General features: G+C 47.0%; 1 protein-coding gene across 2 annotated transcripts in view; it reads left to right on the plus strand.

Moving 5' to 3' along the window:
* Positions 1-18,591, plus strand: part of GALNT2 (polypeptide N-acetylgalactosaminyltransferase 2) — a 181,086-nt gene that overhangs the window by 86,057 nt on the left and 76,438 nt on the right. For both annotated transcript variants that reach the window (XM_060125517.1, XM_060125516.1), the window contains exon 2: positions 9,540-9,633. In XM_060125517.1, the coding sequence (XP_059981500.1) occupies positions 9,540-9,633 (94 nt within the window). The remainder of the gene's footprint in view (positions 1-9,539; positions 9,634-18,591) is intronic.

Raw genomic sequence — 18,591 nt, forward strand, 5'->3', positions numbered from 1 at the left:
GGTTGTCTCAGAAGAGAGGTGGATCGACATCCACATCCTGCCTGAACTGAGACTGTTCCCCCAGGACCGGCTGCGTGCACCGTGGTGGGCGGTTACCTGCTCCTGTGCGTTGGGTGTCACTGGGTGATAGGCCTTCCCGCTCATGCTTGGTCAGCTGTTCCTGGGCCACACTTATAGGAATTTATGATTCTGTGAGGGTTTGTGATTAGAGAAGGGGAAAAACACTTACAAATTTTACATTTCATTTGTAACCCTGGGCCCCCTTGGAGCCTTCGCATCTCATTCTAGGACCCACTTTTCCCCTGGAGCCACTCTTCAGAAGACTCAGGATCTGGTGCCCATGGAGGGTCTAGTCTCACCCATCCCTCCCCGGAGCCAGTTCTGACTCAGGTGTTTACCGAGCTGAGCAGGGCAGGGACCTGTGGGATGAGGACCCGAGGCCCCAGTGGAGGGGACGTAGTGCGAGCTGGCGGCACCTACTGGTGACAGGGCGGCGTTGCAGCCGGTTCTGCGAGCCCGCATACACCTGGGAGCCCAAGCAAGTGGGGAAGCCGCTTTGCCAGAGCATCGAAGCCGCCAGGCCGGGCGTGGAGGGGGTCCTGGAGGAGATGAGAATGCGGGGAGTGGGGTGGCGTGGGCGTGGCCTCTGGAGGTGGAAGGGAGGACGTGGTGGTGCAGGGCCGCCGAGGAAGCGCTTGCCTCTCCCTGCAGCTCTGCCTGGCCAGGCGGCTACCTGCTAACCTCTCTCCTGCCACTTTTTTCCTCATCTATTGGGAATTACTGTTTTTCAATATTAAAAAACAATTGACTTTTACATAAGTCATGGGGGAAAGAATTTTCTAAAATACATTGGGGGTTTTTTTTTTTTTTGTAAAAAGACATTTTCTAGTCAAGTTTGCTGCAATTCATCATTTGCCTCAAGCAAGAGAACCTGCTTCAGCTAATGTTGAGAATCCCAGAACATGAGGGGCAGCAGTTAAGAAGGGGCTTTGTCCAAGACTCCTAACAGGAGAAGCCGTTTCTCTGTTTACAGGAAGAAAGAGGTGGAATGAGAGCCCGTGATAAAGGAGGAGGCCATAAATGTCAGGCGCTTAGCCCAGCTGTGGCCTCTCCTTTGTCATCTGCTTTGGGACCCGGAGCGGTCTTGCATCGTAAACTCTTGAGAGGAATAAGGAATGTTAATAGCCCTCCTTGTATTCCCCACCTGCCCACCCCGCAGGGCCACCTGCCGCTCTGCCGTGAGCACAGGCGTTAGGATTGATGGATTGCTCTTGAAAAGGGATTGTGGCGTGAAATAGGTTGCCCCTGGGTGTGTGTCTCATTGCAAAATTGGCTTTAAAATCAGGAAATGCTGACCCACACCTTAGTTCCCTGAAGGGAGAGGGCTTAAAATTGCCATTAAAAATGGAGACACCCTGGAAATACATGGTTGATAGGCGTTGGCTCAGGAGTGTTTAATATGATTATTTTCCTTTTACGTAAATAAGATCTACGGGCACACTTTATCTTTAGAGCTGTTTTAGATTTACAGAAGAAAATGGGAACACAGTGCAGCGTTCCTATGCACCCCTAACCAGTTTCGCTTATTATTAAAGAACCAATGTCGGTAATGTTATTATTAACTATGGTTCTTACTTTATTCTCATTTCCTGAGTTTCTCCCTAATGTCCTTTTTCTGTTCCAACAGCCTATCCAGGTAGCACGTTTCATTTAGTTGTCGCATCTCTTCAGGCTCCTCTGGGCTGTGACAGTTTCCCGCCTTCCTTGTTTTGATGACCTTGACAGTTCTGAGGAGGCCTGGTCAGGGATTTTGTAGAATATCCCTCATCTGGGGTTTGTCTGATGTTCTTGCCAGGAGGCTGGGATGCAGCGGGCGGGGGCAGGACCAGGCCTCGGAGAGACTGGCCTTGCTGTCCTGGCTCGCTGGCCGCGCAGGCCCTGATCCTTTAACCCCCAGCCCGTTGACCGTCGCCTGAGTAAGGGTTGGGACTCTGGCGGGAGCTTGCTGTCGGAAGCTCACCTGAGCTGTTCCAGCTCCTGCAGCCTGTTCTACCAGCTCTGCCCAAAATGATGAGACAGGATGGGCTGGGCCAGGACTCACTGCCACCCACACAGTGTTCAGAAGCGGTGGGGTGCCTGGGCCCAGCACTACCCCTTCCTCTTCCAGTGACGACCAGCAGGGAAGAGGACATTCTTCCTCTTACACCAAGTCACCGTTCCAGCGGGTCTCTTACTTAGAAGCAGCAACCACGCTCTGACTTTATAAATGCAGAGATGTGGGTGTTTGCGGACTGCAGGCTCCCGGTGTTAGGAGACGCCTAGCCTAGCTGAGGGGCCTCCCCAGGCGTTCCGGCCTTCTTTCCTCAGGACCCTTTCCCAGTGAGTTAAAACTACCTTTGTCACTTTGTCAGTGAGTTACATGCCCTAGGTAGAAAGCAGAGGTTTAGATGCTGTCACCTTGTATCAGAGCCTTCCTCACCCTCTGGAGAGAAGACCTCGGGATTGGTCCCCACCCTGACCAGTTAGAAACAAGGATGAGCCTCTGTGGTTCCCCTGTGGTCACTTCAGAGGGAGAATGCTGGGCGGGGAGGGTCTAGGTCTTCAGCCGGAAACTAAAGCCACTCTTGAAAATGTGCTTTCAAGCAAACCCCTTAACTAGTTTTCAGTGTCTTAGCTTGGCAGCGCGCTCTTAAGAAGTGGGCTGTGGAAATAGAAATTATCGCATCTTTTTAACACATCTGGCAACGTGGCTTTCTTTCCCCAACCTGGCATGTTGCTGTACAGATTGGTCATGGTGGTGGTAATCACTGAATAGTCATCAAATAACGGTGAAAAGTAGACAGTTGGTGAGAAAGGAATCAAGTAGTCATTCAGATGGTATTTTTGATAACTTGATCTGCCTCTGAGCATACGGTCTAGTCAGCTGAAGGAATTTGACGGTGACAACATGTATTTCCATGAGCAGAGGGTGAAAGCAACCTGTTTGTTTTCTTTTTTCCTCCCCAGCGGATGTTTTTACCTTTGCTAACAAAGCGTTAGGCATTTAAACTTAATGAAGGCACCCTTTGATGGTTTAGCTGTATACATTTGTTCTTTGTTATCTAGTTTTCCATGTGTAGGCATGTTTATTTTGGTGGTGGTTCGTAATTCAAACACGTTACCATAGGCGGGAATAGTCTTTATATCGGGCGGTGGGTAAGGGGGCAGCGTGAGGTGCAGTGACGTTTTTACCGCACAGACGTGCACACGCGAATCGCCTTCGGGGTGCAGTGGTGTTCCGTCTGCCTGCGGGATACTTTGGCCTCATCGCTGCCATTGTCATGTCTTACGGCGTCGGTGAACGTGGTGGTTTTAGAATCTGTGCACCTCCTCTCGCCAGGGGGTCTAGGCCCCTCCTCTTGGGTGCAGGCTGGACAGGACTGGTGACGCGCCTCTCATGGATGACGCGGAGCTGTGACCGCGTGTGGTTTCCGGGACCGGGCCTGGGGTCCTCCTCTCTCCCTCGACTCCGCCTCCCCTGCCCCTCTTCCCCTCCCAGGTCACTTACTGGGGGAGGCCAGCGGCTGTGGGTGAGTTCTTGGTGAAGAACTGGGCCTCCAGTCAGCAGCCCTGGAGGGACCCGTCCTGGAAGCATCCCTGGGCCCCGTCGGACCTTCAGATGGCGGCGGCCCCAGCTGACTCATGGGCTCACGAGAGACCGTGGGCCGGATCCAGCCAGTTTCTTGACCCTCTGAAGCTGTGCAGGATACTAAGTGCTTTCTGTTTTAAGTTACTCAGTTTTGGGGGCGTTGGTTTGGCAGCAGGTGGGAACACAAGAAGTCACCTGGCCCTTCTGGTTCTCTCCTCATCTGTGACATGAGGGTTGGCCTAGTGCCCTTAACAAGTTGACAGCTGTCTGCCGAGCCTCAGGGGCAGCCCTGCCAGCCGGCTGTGCCCGCCCCTCCCACGGCGCCCTCCCCGCCTCTGTCCCACCCGCTTCCCTCTTGGCCCTGGCTCACCCACTGCCGGGACTGGAACTTTGTCTCTGGCAAAAACCAAGTGCACGGTTTATTTATTTCCTCTTTTTTTTTTTTTTTTTTTTTGGCTGCGTTGGGTCTTCGTTGCTGCGCGCGGGCTTTCTCTAGTTGCAGCGAGCGGGGGCTACTCTTCCGTTGGCGGTGCACGGGCTCAGCAGTTGTGGCTCGCGGGCTTCAGTAGCTGTGGCACACGGGCTTCAATAGTTGGGGCTCGCGGGCTCTAGAGCACAGGCTCAGTAGTTGTGGCACTCGGGCTCAGTAGTTGTGGCTCACGGGCTCTAGAGCACAGGCTCAGTAGTTGTGGTGCACGGGCTTAGTTGCTCCATGGCATGTGGGATCTTCCCAGACCGGGACTCGAACCTGTGTCCCCTGCATTGGCAGGCGGATTCTTAACCACTGTGCCACCAGGGAAGTCCCTTTTTCCTCTTATTTTGAAACAGAGACAGGATCACATTGGGAATAGAGTGGAGAAAACCATTTTAATAACTAAACCTATAGTTACACTTAATTTTCATAACTGTTCAAGAAACCAACCTATCGGATTTACTGTTTCTGAAAATAACGTCATTTTGTTAAAAGTCGTTGCTGCTTTACCTACTTAGAAATAGGATGGATTTTGTCGGCCGAACCCTTTACTTATGGTAGATAAATAGACGTTCCTCAGTCGTTTATTTTCATTTGGTCTCACTCATGGCCTGATTTAATTCCACTTGTGCTTCAGGTAATAGACTGTTTCTGTTGTATGCATCTGTAAGAATAATGCATGCCTTGGGCTCTTGGACTGAAAACTAATCAAATTCAAATATCTAATAACTACCAGCTAGGTAAGTTAGTGAGTAGGGAGAATTAGCGTTTGCAGTATCTGGCCCAAATGCCATCTAACAAGGAAGAGAGGGTCTCAGTGCGCTAGTCGAGGCTCTCTGGGTCTTTCCGGAGGCTGCATGTGGATGTAGCAGCCAAGGCTGTAAAGTCGAGTAGGCGGGCAGCGGAGTCGTCTCAGTCTGGTCGGTAGAGAATCCTAGTTCTCGGGTTACATTTCCTGACAGAATTCAGTTTTCAGTGAGAACCAGCGAGCCTTCCCTGGTCTGCATTTGTCTGCAGCGTCTTCTGTGTGTGGGTGAGTCATTACGTATTCATAGTATCAGCATCCCTCTGAGGGCGGGAGAAGCAAAGCAGAGATGGGTCTGCATCCTGGGAAATAATAGCAGGCTTACGGATCAGATCACAGGCTTTGAATTCTCTGCAACTTTTGACCCAGCATCAAACCACGTCATTACTCCTCTAATCCCAGCAGTTTATGGTTGTCACTAAAAAGAGGACCTGTCTGTCCCTGAGTCTCTGAACACGGAGAAAACCAACAGCTCAGTTGTGGCGCGTCCTGGATACCAGCAGGTACTGGGCGAGAGAGCCTCTCCCTATGTTTGTATTCGGTGCATTTCCATTTGTAAACGGAGCCTCCACTGGTGTAAATTAGTCTTATAACGTATGCAAATGTATGGGAGGGGGATGGTTATAATGAAAAGCTTCCACTGCGAAGTGAGCAAAGCCAGTTAAATCAATCTGAGTGAACAGGATGAGGGTTTTCTTCAGCTGCATTTATTACTGAGCAGTTACCCTAAGACCACCACCACACTTTTGTGGGTGCAAAAGAAATGTGCCCGAGCGCCTACCTTGAAAGGACACCTGCAGTGCTTCTAGATACCGACCCTTAGCGGATTACAAGCAGCAGGAGTGATCAAGTGCTCCTGCGAGGGGCTGCTCCCTGGGACTCCGAGGGGACCTCCAGGCACTTAGCCCCCGTCCCTGCCTTCGAGAAGATAGGCCACTTGCTCAGCCCCCCAGGGTCACCGGCAGAGCCGTGGCCAGAACCCGAGGCTCTGGCTCCCAGGCCGGGGCTCGTCCCAGCGTGCCGTGTGTCCTACTTGTCCCTGAAATGCTGGCCTGTCCTGCCACCCTGGACCCTGTCCTCACTCGGGTCACCCCCGCCACCCCCCCACTCCGGGCCATTCCAGAGCTCCAGTCACCGGTCCCCATCTCTTTTCCGGCTCTTGGTATCTCGCGGTAACCCCAGCATTTCTAGAACAGACCGGTCTTCACTTCCTGGCGCCACCCATCCCCCACCCAAACGACTTCCCCCGTTTCTTGTGGGTGACTGTCACCCCCTGCCAGCTGTGCCGCCCCGCCCTGGCTGCCTCGCCCTTCGGGCCTCCTGGCCCCTCTCCTGTCCCCTCCATCACCCCCTCACCACGACCAGCGTGACGTTTCCAGAACACGAGTCTCAAGTCTCTGAGTGTCTCGCCTCTCCTCCCTGTCGTTCTGTTTCCTTGTTTCTCTTGTGGGGTCCGGTCCGGACTCTCTGCTGAGGGGCGGTGACACGGGCACGGGCCATGCTGTCCCACGGGGGTGTCCCCTGGGCCCTCGGCCCTTCCCTGACGTCCGGCAGAGGCGCGGGGCGGTGACCCGCAGAGCAGGCATGACAGGCGAGTGGCAGGCGGTCGTGCGGGCACCGTCTCAGCCGGTGGATCAGGTGGGCCGGCCCGAACTAGAGGAATTTAGAGTGACCTGACGTGTTCTGACTGGGAAATGCACTGTTTTCCTCTACTTTGGGCTGCCTTGGTGCTGGAGGGGAACTGTATTCTCCGAGGGCGGGGCACTGGGATGATAGAGACCCTGGAGGCCCCGGCACTAAATTTCCTGCAGCTCATCTCTAACCTCACTGTGTGTTCTGTGTGACTCGGTGTTTGGTGCACCAGCTTCCTCAGCTGTAGAATGGGGCAGTACTAGCGCCTTAAGGAGGATGAACTTGTGGGCGGGGTCTAGAATGGGGCTGGGCACCTAGGAAGTGCCCTGTATTAGCGGCAGAGGTGTTCCCCCTCCTCCCCCTGCGCCTCCCTCCTCCCCTCCCTCTCCCCCTCCCCTCCCCCTCCCCTCCTCCCCTCCCCTCCCCCTCCCCTCCCTCCTCCCCTCCCCCTCCCTCCTCCCCTCCTCCTCCCTCCCCCCCTCCCCTTCCTCCCCTCATCTCCCCTCCTCCTCCCCCTCCTCTCCCTCCTCCCGTCATTCTCCTCCTCCCCTCCCCTCCACCCCCTTCCCCTCCCCTCCTCCTCCCCTCCTCTCCTCTCATCCTCCTCCTCCCCCTCCTACTCTGGGAATTGGCAGTGAACATGGTGATTTGCACTATTTGACTTGGAGTCCAGAACAAAACAGTCCTTTGTGGGTGACTCCCTAGAAACGTATTCTTGGATTTTTCTGACATTGTGAGAATCTCGCTCTTGTAACTTGGTTCAAACTGAGCCCTGGGCTGCCATTCCCATCCTGATTTATAAAGGGCCAACTCGAGCTGCTCGCCCGCTGTGTAACCTGGACAATTTGCATAACCTCTCTGATCTTCTATGCCCCCATTGTAAGATAGGAATTATAAAATGGCAGGCTTGTTGCCAGGATGAAAAAGTATCTTTGTACGGTGCCTGGTGCATAGTAGGCATTCATAAATAGCGCATAGCATCATGTCGCCTACTGGGACCTTGCGGTGCCCTCGTTATATAGAAGGTCCTCATCCTCGGCCTTAGTTCTATGGTGGGCTCAATTCATTGTCCCGGGGAGTGGGGGGGGGAGGGGAGACAGGTTAGGGTGTGTTACATATGGACCAGTCAATCTTGTTTGTGGGAAGAGGGAGACATTTATTTTCTAAGAAAACATTGATGATTGACTTACACATGTTGATTTGGTGAATATTACAGTGCGGTGGCCACACCAGCAATGTTCTTATTTTTTTCATTCACTTTCGATTTTATTCGAGTACAAGGTTAAATGGTGTGATCCATTTGCCAGTGTGTGTAGTAGGCCAGATGCCTGAGGGAAAAAGTTGTTAGCCACAAAATGTTACAAGCAAGCTGCAAAATAAAAATTAATAAGCTTAATTAGAAGTCTACCCAGTGTGGCTCTGCTAACTTCATTACTTGCTGGATTTAGTGTTCGCACGTTTCTTTATGTCGTGAAGGCAGAGAGTAGGTCAGATTCTCTCACTCCACTGCAGGTGCCAAGATTGCCTGGAAATCTTTGCCAATAGTAAATTGAAAGTTTATTTATAACCAAGTCATCTCAAAAGCCAAATTACAATTCAAAACATTTTTTTCGCAGCAAAAAGTATTTAAATTGGGATACAGATGCATTTCAATACATTTGTTACAGTGTGGGCTAGGATCTTCAAAAGTCGGAGCACCTGGGCCCCTTGAAAGCCTGAGAAGGCCTTGTGACAGGTTGCCGGGGTGGGCTAGGACCACCCAGGTGCTGGGCGTCGCTGACCTGCGCACTGTGTCTACAGGGAGTCATCCTCCCAGTGCCCCCGCCCATCATCCCCATGGTGGCCTTGAGGGGATAAAGCAGCTTCACTTCACCTCAGAAGCAACTGAAGGAAAAGCTGGCCTCCAGAGGAGGAGACTGAGGCCGTTTGTCTTTAATTACTCTACTTTTTGAGTAAAAATGCAGATTATTGGGAGAGCAAGTTGCCTTTGGGAAAAAGATGTCTGATTTGGCCTAGCCCCTGAGAATTAACGCTTCCTGCAGATCTCGCTTCACGTCTTAAGAGCCAAAATGCCCCCAGCAGTCACGCAGCCCATGCTGGTTGGAGGAATGTTAGTGGAACAGACCTGAGCAGAACTGGTTGGGTCTCCCCTGAGGGAGGGGACCTAAGGCCGCCAACAGCCTAATAGCATCTGCTGGGGAAATGGCCAGTTGACAGGGCTTGGCCCACCGAAGTCTGTGTGGGAAAATTACTAGCTGTGGGGTATTTCTTATCTGGGTTATATACAGAAACCTTTCTTATTGTATTCACAGAAATCAGGTCCCAAGTGGTTGAAAAATATACTTAGCTCTGTGGTCATGGGGTTGTTTGATTCATGTTGGTAGATTAAATTGCTCGTGCGGATGAGTTGAATAAATTCTACCAGAGTCTGTCTTCTTCTGGTTTTACATTAAGCCCTTAGTTTGCAGCTCTTTTCCACTGGCAGCCCTTCTAGAGGAGCGGAGGAAAAGCTCCGCCATCCTTTGCCCTTCCTCCGCTGTTATTCAGTGGGATGAAAGGAATCATTTAACAACCTCTGAGCAGGGCTCAATGGCCCTTAGGGAGACTCTCTGATCCTAAGGTGCCCTTAAGCCATAGAAGACGTCTGGAGAGCTACCCTTATTTTAATGGCTTTGATTTAACCACTATTGAATTCTCTTATTTAATCCAGTTTCCCTATCTCCCTTCCCCACCCTCCCAGATCCTCAAAGCCCAGGGAGTTTCCAGAGTATTTCTTTCCATAGATAAGTGATACACATAGACAATGGAGAGAGAAACACAGGTCCTTCCTTGGAAAGTTCACGCCAAGAACTTGGACAGAGTCACTTCTGTCCTTGGGTCTCCACCACTGAGCAGGTCTGGGGTGCAGTCCTCCGGATGGGAGGACTCATTGTTTATTAACCTGATGAATGAAGGTGGGCTCCAGGAACCTGTCGACTCATTTGGTGTCTTTGCTCCCCCAGGAGGACTGGAATGACATTGACCCAATTAAAAAGAAGGACCTTCATCACAGCAACGGGGATGAGAAAGCACAGAGCATGGAGACCCTCCCTCCAGGTACTGCAGCAGCTCCCAGGGCCAGGCCAGCCTTGGGCTGCTGGTGGGTGGTGGGGGCCTGTCTTGCCCACTAACTGTGAATGAGCTGAGTGTGGCATCTGGAGTGTATCGCCTGTGGGGTAGGGAATGCACTTCTAGGGCAACTGGAGGCACTGCCCTAGAGCAGTGTTTTGCTGTCTTCCTTCAGGCCTTTAGTGGGTGGTAATATGAGTTTACTGGGAGGTGACAAGAATTTCTTGGAAGAAAAAATATCAGTAGAATAAACTAAAAAATACAGGATGGGATGTATTGGTTCACAGAGTTTTGTTTTTTTTAACAGACTTTATTTTTTTAGAGCAGTTTTAGGTTTGCAGCAAAATTGAGCAGAAAGTACATAGGTTTCCATAGACCCCCCACCCCACCCCCACCCCCGCACAGACTCCGCCACTATCAGCATCCCCCACGAGATGGGACATTTGTTATCATCAGTGAACCAACACTGATGCATCGTCATCACCGCAGCGTCCATAGTTTACGTTAGGACTCACTCATGGTGTTGTATATTCAGTGACATGAATTCACCACTACGGTATCCTACAGAGTAGTTTCACTGACCTAAAAATCCTTTGTGCTCTGCCTATTATCCCTTCTTCCCCCAATCCCTGGCAACCACTGATCCTTTTACTGTCTCCCTGGTTTTTGCCTTTTCCAAAATGTCACATAGTTGGAATCAGATCAGACGTAGCCTTTTCAGACTGGCTTCTTCCACTTAGTAACATGCATTGAGCGTTAATCTATGTCTTTTCACGGCTTGGTAGCACTTTTGTTTTTATCGCTGAATTGTATTCTGTTGTCTGGATATATCACAATTTATTTATCCATTCACCTCCAGAGGACATCTTGGTTGCTTCCAAGTTTTGGCAGTTATGAATAAAGCTGCTGTAAACATCTGTGTGCAGTTTTCTTGTGTGGACATAAGTTTTCAATTCATTTGGGTAAATTCAAGGAGTGCCACTGCTGGATCATATGGTTGGAATACATTTATGTTTATAAGAAATCGCCAAACTATCTTCCAAAGTGGCTGCACCATTGTGCGCTCCCACCAGCAATGAATTAGAGTTCGTTTTGCTGCACACCCTCACCAGCAATTGGTGTTGTCACGGTTTTTTTTTTTTTTTATTGTGGCCCTTCCGATAGTTTGGAAGTGGTAGCTTATTGATGTTTTAATTTGCAATTCCCTAATCTGTAAAACTTTGTGGAAGTGTCCGTTCAGGTCTTCTGCCCACATTTTAATCAGGTCGCTCCTTTTCTTATTGTTGACTTTTAAGAGTTCTTTGAGTATTTTGGATAATAGTCCTTTATCAGATGTGTGATTGCAAATATTTTCCCTCAGTCTGTGGCCTGTCTTCTTATTCTCTTGACAGTGTCCTTCCCAGAGCAGAAAGTTTTAATTTAATGAAGTTTAGCTTTATGAGTTCTTTCGTAGATTATACCTTCGACGTATCTAAAAAGTCATCGCTATACCCAAGGTTACCTAGATTTTTTTCCTATGTTGTCTTCTAGGAGTTTTATCATTTTGTGTTTCATATTTATGTCTGTGATCCATTTGGTTGTAAGGTCTGTATCTAGATTTTTTTTTTCCTTGCACGTGGGTATCCAGTTGTTCCAGTATTATTGTTGGAAAGGCCATGGTTGTTTCATTGTGTTGCCGTTGCTCCTTTGTCAAAAGTCAGTTGACTATATTTATGTGGGTCTATTTCTGGGCTCTGTTTTCTCTTCCATAGACTTATTTGTCTGTTCTTTCCACAGTACTATGTTGTCCTGATTACTTTAGATTTATATTTGATCTTGAAGTTGTTGAGTAATGTCAGTCCTCCAACCTTGTTCTTTCCCTTCAGTATTGTGTTGGCTTTTCTGGGTTTTTTTTGTTTGGCTGTTTGTTTTGCCTTTTCATGTAAACTTTGGAATTAGTTTGTTGATACCCATAGAATATAGCTTGCTGAGATTTTGATTTGGATTGTGTTGAATCTACAGATGAAGTTAGTAAGAACTGACCTTGACAATATTGAGTCTTCCTATCCATGAACATGGAATATCTCTCCATTTATTTAGTTCTTTTTAAATTGTTTCATCAGAGTTTTATGGTTTTGGTCATATACATTTTGTGCCAATTTTGTTAGACTTGTACCAAAGTATTTTGATTTGGGGGATGCTAATGTAAATGGTATTGTGCTTTTAATTTTAAATTCCACTTGTTCATTTTTCATATATAGGAAAGCAATTGACTTTTGTATAACTTGTATCCTCCAATTATAACAAGCATTGCTATAATTACTTATCGATTCCAGGAATATTTTTGTTTGTTGATTCTTTCAGATTTTCTACCTAGACAGTCATGTCAAGTTTTGTCTCTTCCTTCGCAATCTATATTATACCTTTCGTTCCCTTTTCTTGTCTTACTGCATTAGCTAGGACTTCTAGTATGATGTTGAAAAGGAGAGATGAGGGAGGACATCCTTGCCTTGTTCCTGATCTTAGCAGGAAAGCTTTTAGTTTCTCACCATTAAATATGGTGTTAGCTGAAGGGGTATTTTTAGATGCTCTTTATCAAGTTGAGGATGTTTCCCCTCTATTCCTAGTTTGCTGAGAGTTTTTATTCATAAATGAGTGTTGAATTTTGTCAGATGCTTTTTCTGCATCTATTAATATGATCATGTGACTTTCCTTCTTTAACTTCTTAATGTGGTAGATTACATTAATTAATTTTCATATTGAACCAGACTTTCATACCTGGGATAAATCCTACTTGGTCATGGTGTACAGTCCTTTTTCATTGTTGGATTCAATTTGCCAATATTTTCTTGAGGATTTTTACATCTGTATTCACAAGAGGTGTTGGTTTATAGTTTTCTTTTCTTGTCTGGTTTTGTTATTAGGGTAATGCTGGCCTAATAGGATAAGGTAGGAAGTGTTCCCTCTGCTTCTATCTTCTGGAAGAGATTGTAGAGAATTAGTATAATTTCTTCCTTCAGTGTTTGGTAGGCTTCACCAAGGAACTCAGCTGGGCCCGGTGCTGTTTGTTTGTGGAGGTTAATAATTGTTGATTCAATTTTTAAAATAAATATAGCCCTGTTGAAATTGTCTATTTTTTCCTGTCCTAGTTATGGAGATGTGTTTCAAGAAATTGGTCCATTCATCTAGGTTGTCAAATTTGCAGGTGTAGAGGTGTTCATAGTATTCCTTTGTTCTCCTTTTAATGTCCATGGGATCTGTATTGATGTCCCCTCTTTCATTTCTGATATTCTAACTTGTGTCTTCTATCTTTTTCTCATAGTTAGCCTGGCTAGAGGCTTATTGATTTTATTAATCTTTTCAAAGAACCAGTTTTCAGGGGTTTTTCCTATTTCTTAGATTTGTAATTTTTATTATTTATTTTCTTTTGTTTACTTAGGGTTTATTCTGCTCTTCTTTTTCTAGTTTTCTGAGGTAGACGCTTAGATGATTGATTTCAAGTCTTTCTTCTTTTCCATATTGTATTCAGTGCTGTCAGTTTCCTGCCAAGCACTGATTTCACTACATTACACAAATTTTGATAAGTTGTATTTTCATTCTTATTTGGTTCAAAATATTTTTAATTTCTTTAAGATTTGTTCTTAACCTGTGCATTCTTTATAAGTATGTTGTTGAATGTCTAAGTAATTTGAGGTTTTCCAATATTGATTTTTAGTTCCACTGTGGTCTTAAAGCAGATATTATATGATTTGTGTTCTTTTAAATGTGTTCAGGTGTGTTTTATGGCCCAGGATGTGGTCTGTCTTGGTGACTGTTCCATGTGAGCTTGGAAGAATGTATTCTGCTGTTGGATGAAGTAGTCTATAGATGTCAGTTATATCACCAGTTGGATGATGGTGTTGTTGAGTTCACCTGTGTCCTTACTGATTTTCTGCCTGCTGGATCTGTCCCTTCCTGAGAGAGAAGTCTCCAGCTGTGATAGTGGCTTCATCTGTTCTGCCTTGCAGGTTTCTCAGTTTTTATCTCATGTGTTTTAATGCTCTTGTTAGGCTCATACACATTAAAGATTGTTATGTCATCTTGGCAAACTGACCTGTTTGTCATTACGTATTGCCCTCCTTTATTCCTGGTAACTTTCCTTGTTGTGAAGTTTGTTCTGTCTGAAGCTAATATAGCTCCTTCTGCCATCCTTTGATTACTATTAGAATGGTATCTCTTTGCCATCCCTTTACTTTTCATCTATGTGTGCCTTTATATTTAAAGTGGATTTCTTGTAGACAGCATGTAGTTAGTTGGGTCTTGTTTTCTGATCCATTCTGACAACCTCTGTCTTTTAATTGGTGTATTTAGACCATTGACAATGTAAAGTGATTATTAATATAGTTGTATTAATGTCTACCATATTTATTATTCTTTTCTATTCCTTGCCCTTGTTCTGTGTTCTTTTTTTCTTCTACTCTTTTTCTGCCTTTTATAGTTTTGTTTTTTGTGTTTTTTTTTGGCGGTACGCGGGCCTCTCACAGCTGTGGCCTCTCCCGTTGCGGAGTACAGGCTCCGGACGCGTAGGCTCAGCGGCCATGGCTCACAGGCCCAGCCGCTCCGCAGCGTGTGGGATCTTCCTGGACCAGGGCACGAACCCGTGTCCCCTACATCGGCAGGCAGACTCCCAACCACTGCGCCACCAGGGAAGCCCTAAATTTTTTTTTTAATATAAATTTTATTTACTTATTTATGGATGCATTGGGTCTTCGTTGCTGCACGTGGGCTTCCTCTAGTTGCGGCGAGTGGGAGCTACTCTTCATTGTGGTGCCTGGGCTTCTCATTGTGGTGGCTTCTCTTGTTGAGGAGCACAGGCTTGTGGGCTTCAGTAGTTGTGGCTCATGGGCTCTAGTGCGCACGCTCAGTCGTTGTGGCGCCGGGGCTTAGTTGTTCTGCGGCACGTGGGATCTTCCCGGACCAGGGATCAAACCCATGTCCCCTGCATTGGCAGGCGGATTCTTAACCACTGCGCCACCAGGGAAGTCCCTGCCTTTGGTAGTTTTAATTGAACATTTTATATGATTCCATTTTCTCCCTTTTTTACCTTTTTTTTTTTTTTTTACAGCTAATCCAAGTCTAACTTCAGACAACACTGTCCTGCTTCACAGTTAGCACAAGTGTATTACAGCAAAATATTATGAATCTCTCCCTCCCATTCTTTGTGTCATTGCTGTCATTCATTCCATACGCCATTCATATATATAAACATGTATAAGCATACAGAATCAATTACACAGTTGCTATTATTATTTTGAGCAAACTGTTATCTGTTAGATCAATTAAGAATAAGAAAAATGGGACTTCCCTGGTGGTACAGTGGTTAAGAATCCGCCTGCCAATGCAGGGAACACGGGTTCGAGCCCTGGTCCGGGAAGATCCCACTTGCTGTGGAGCAACTAAGGCTGTGTGCCACAACTACTGAAGCCTGCGCGCCTAGAGCTTGGGCTCTGCAACAAGAGAAGCCACCACAATGAGAAGCCCGTGCACCGCAATGAAGAGTAGCCCCCGCTCGCCACAGCTAGAGAAAGCCTGCACGCAGCAACAAAGACCCAACGTAGCCAAAGATAAATAAATAAAATAAATTTATTTAAAAAAATAAGAAAAATTATAAATGTAATTTTACTTTCACTTATTCCTTCTCTGATTCTCTTCCTTTCTTTTTTTTTTTTTTTCTTCCTTTCTTTATGGAGAGCTGCATTTCTGACCTAAATCAGTTTCCTCTCTGAAGAGCCTCTTTTAACGTTTCTTGCAAGGCAGATCTACTGGCAACAGATTCCCTCAATTTTTAGAAAGTCCTTATTTCTCCTTCACTCTTAGAGATTAATTTCACAGGGTCCAGAATTCTAGGTTGATGAATTTTTCTCTCAACCCTTGAGTTATTTCATTGCATTCTCTTCTTGCTTGCATTGTTTATGAGGAGTTGGATGTAATTCATACCTTTGTTTCTCTAAAGCGGTATTTTTCCCCTCTGTCTTCTTTCAAGATTTTTTTTTCTTTATCATTAATTTTCTACAGTTTGAATATGCTGTGCCTGGGTGTAGTTTTTTTCGTATTTATCCTGCATGGTGTTCTCTGAGCTTCCTGGATCTGTGGTTTCATGTCTGACATTAACTTGAGGAAATTCTCAGTTATTATCACTGCAAATATTTCTATTCCTTTCTCTCTTCTCCTGGTATTCCCATTACACATGTTTCACCTTTTGTAGTTGTCCCACAGTTCTTAAGTATTCTGTTTTGTTTTGTTTTGGGCTTGTTTTTGTTTTGTTTTTTTTTTTTTAATCTTTAATCTTTGCTTTTTATTTGGGAAGTTTCTATTGTCATAGCCTCAAGCCATGAGGTTCTCACATCAGCCATGGCCAGTCTCCCAATGAGCCCCTCAAACTCATTCTTCATTTCTGTTAGTGTTTTTAACCTCTAGCATTTTTTTATAATCCTTCCTTAGAATTTTCATCTCTTTGCTTACAGTATTCGTTTGTCCTTCCATATTGTCTACTTTTTTCATTAGAGCTCTTAACGTAGTAATCATAGTTGCTTTAAATTCCTGGTCTGATAATCCCAACATCCTGCCATATGTGAGTCTGGTTTTGGTGCTGGCTTGTCTCTTCACGCTATGCTTTTTGCCTTTTAGTGTGCCTTGGAATTTTTTTCTTAGGAACCCAGATACGATGTCCTAGGCAAAAAGAACCCCAGTAACCAGGCCTTTGGTGATGTGCTGATAAGGTGTCGGGGAGGGCAGGCGTGCTGTCCTTATGTGGCAGGTGTCAGTCTCCTAGTGAGCCTGCGCCCCAGGTGTCAGCTTCACAACCGCTTCTCAGCTGTCCTGCCACTCAGGTGGGACAGGATGGTTAGAGTCCCCCGGAGCTGGGCATTCCCCTTCCTCCGGGTTGATTAGCTCTCTCGAGGGCTGGCTTTGTTAACAACGGAGTGCTTCCGCTATTTCAGAACGGCTCCTTCCCCCCACCACTGGATGCCTGAAGGGGTGAAAGTCACGGAACTGTGGGGTCCCTGGGCCTCCCCCGCTGGAGTTCTTACCCGTCAGGCTCGCCCACAGTGAGCCTCCGGTGGTTCATTCTGCTGCTCGGGTCCCTCCCCGGCTCTACCTCCTGCAGAACTTGCTGCCCCGGAAATTTTGACCCTCTGTATTCACCTGCTGGTCTCCCCAGTTCTGGGAGCAGCGGTTTGCCCTGTGAGCTCACTTCTCCGAGGGATCTACGAGGACTTGACTTTTCAGCCTGTTCAGCTTTTTATTTGTTGGAATGGAGTGATGACGTCCAGACTCTTTACATGCAGGACTGGAACAAGGAAGTTAGTTCATGAAATTTTGCTTTGATGGTGACGGAGAATTTGATTGTTAGCGTTTCTTTTTGGGGAGGGACGGCGTCAGCCCAGGGAGTCCAGACCCTCCTGTGTTACACCCTCCACATGTCCCAGCTGCACTAGACTTGGGAGCATGTGTGTACGTTGGATGTCTCCATTAGGTCTGCCGCCTCCTTCCCCCCCGACTGCGAAGCCCCGAGTCACAGTCCCTTCCTGTGTGATAGGCATTACCTGTGCAGTGGAGAGCGTATCTGCATGGAAGAGTTAGCTCTTAAGCGTTTCTTTATTATAATAATAGGATGTACTTCTGCTGTGTGGATTAATGAGAGATTTCCTGTGGGTTGTCTCCTATTAGCAAAGCCAAGTGTTCTCTTGGAATTTTAAGGCATATGTGGGGAGTGGGGGAGAAGTCATGTTCAGGGCATGTCCTAGACGTGACCACTTAGAGTCAGACCCCATAGTTAAAATCAATGTGGCATTGACCCGGGCTTTCATGTCCTTAACTGTTATACAGTTGATTTCCCTATCTTCAAAGGCATAGGAATGTACTGGTTTTCCTCTTTTTTTTTTTTTGCGGTACGCGGGCCTCTCACTGTTGTGGCCTCTCCCGTTGCGGAGCACAGGCTCCAGACGTGCAGGCTCAGCAGCCATGGCTCACGGGCCCAGCCGCTACGCAGCATGTGGGATCTTCCCGGACTGGGGCATGAACCCGTGTCCCCTGCATCGGCAGGCGGACTCTCAACCACTGCACCACCAGGGAAGCCCCTGGTTTTCCTCTTTTTTAAGTTATTACTAATAACCTTTGATGAATGCACCATGTCCTTTTATTTTGCCTTTGAAGGACTTTATCTTCTTTTTTTTGTTGAAACCTTTTTTCTTACTCAGCCATCATACACATGGTTTTTTTTCCTTTAGAAACTATTTTGTTGTGGTTAAGAAATACATTTTCCCCAAGAATCCTGGGCACAGCCAGAATTCTGTGGTCTGCAAGGAACCATGGTCACAGCACTTTCCACTCTGTGAGTAGGCTGTTCAGGAACTCAGCGGCTTCCTGTGTTCTAGGTGTTGGGTATCTGGTATGTGTAGATGGATGGATGGGAGGAGGTAGCACTCAGTCCAGCGTGGGCAGGAAATCCACTGGCAGATGGAGAGCCTGATGTAAGAGCGCAGTAACGCCCCCAGGCAGTGGCCTCCAACCTTTTTTAACCACGCACCCTATGAGGGAAAAGCATTTGCTCCACATTGCAGGTCCAGGGTGGAGGATGTGCCCTTAGATTCCGTGATTATTGTTTCTAACTCAGCATCATGTTTTCTAGCTTGAACCATTGAATTTTTTTTTCAATGCTGATTTTTAAAGTGTTGTTTCAAATAGAGTATTTATTTGTCAGTCTTTTATTTTTGAAAATCTATCTGATGGAGATGAGTTTTATCTTTTTTTTCCTGGGTGCAGAAAAATGCTCTTGGGTCTGAAAATCAGTTTCTCCTCGTAATTCTCCCTCCTGTATCCTCTCCTCTTGTCTCCGCAGCATCTCTGATCTGACTGGTGAGACCAGTTGGCAGGGTAGTGGTGACGCAGAAGGACCGGTGAAGGAACAGGCCAGCCAGGGGTTGA

Source organism: Lagenorhynchus albirostris, chromosome 16, assembly GCF_949774975.1.
Source record: "Lagenorhynchus albirostris chromosome 16, mLagAlb1.1, whole genome shotgun sequence".
Taxonomy (NCBI): Eukaryota; Metazoa; Chordata; class Mammalia; order Artiodactyla; family Delphinidae; genus Lagenorhynchus; species Lagenorhynchus albirostris.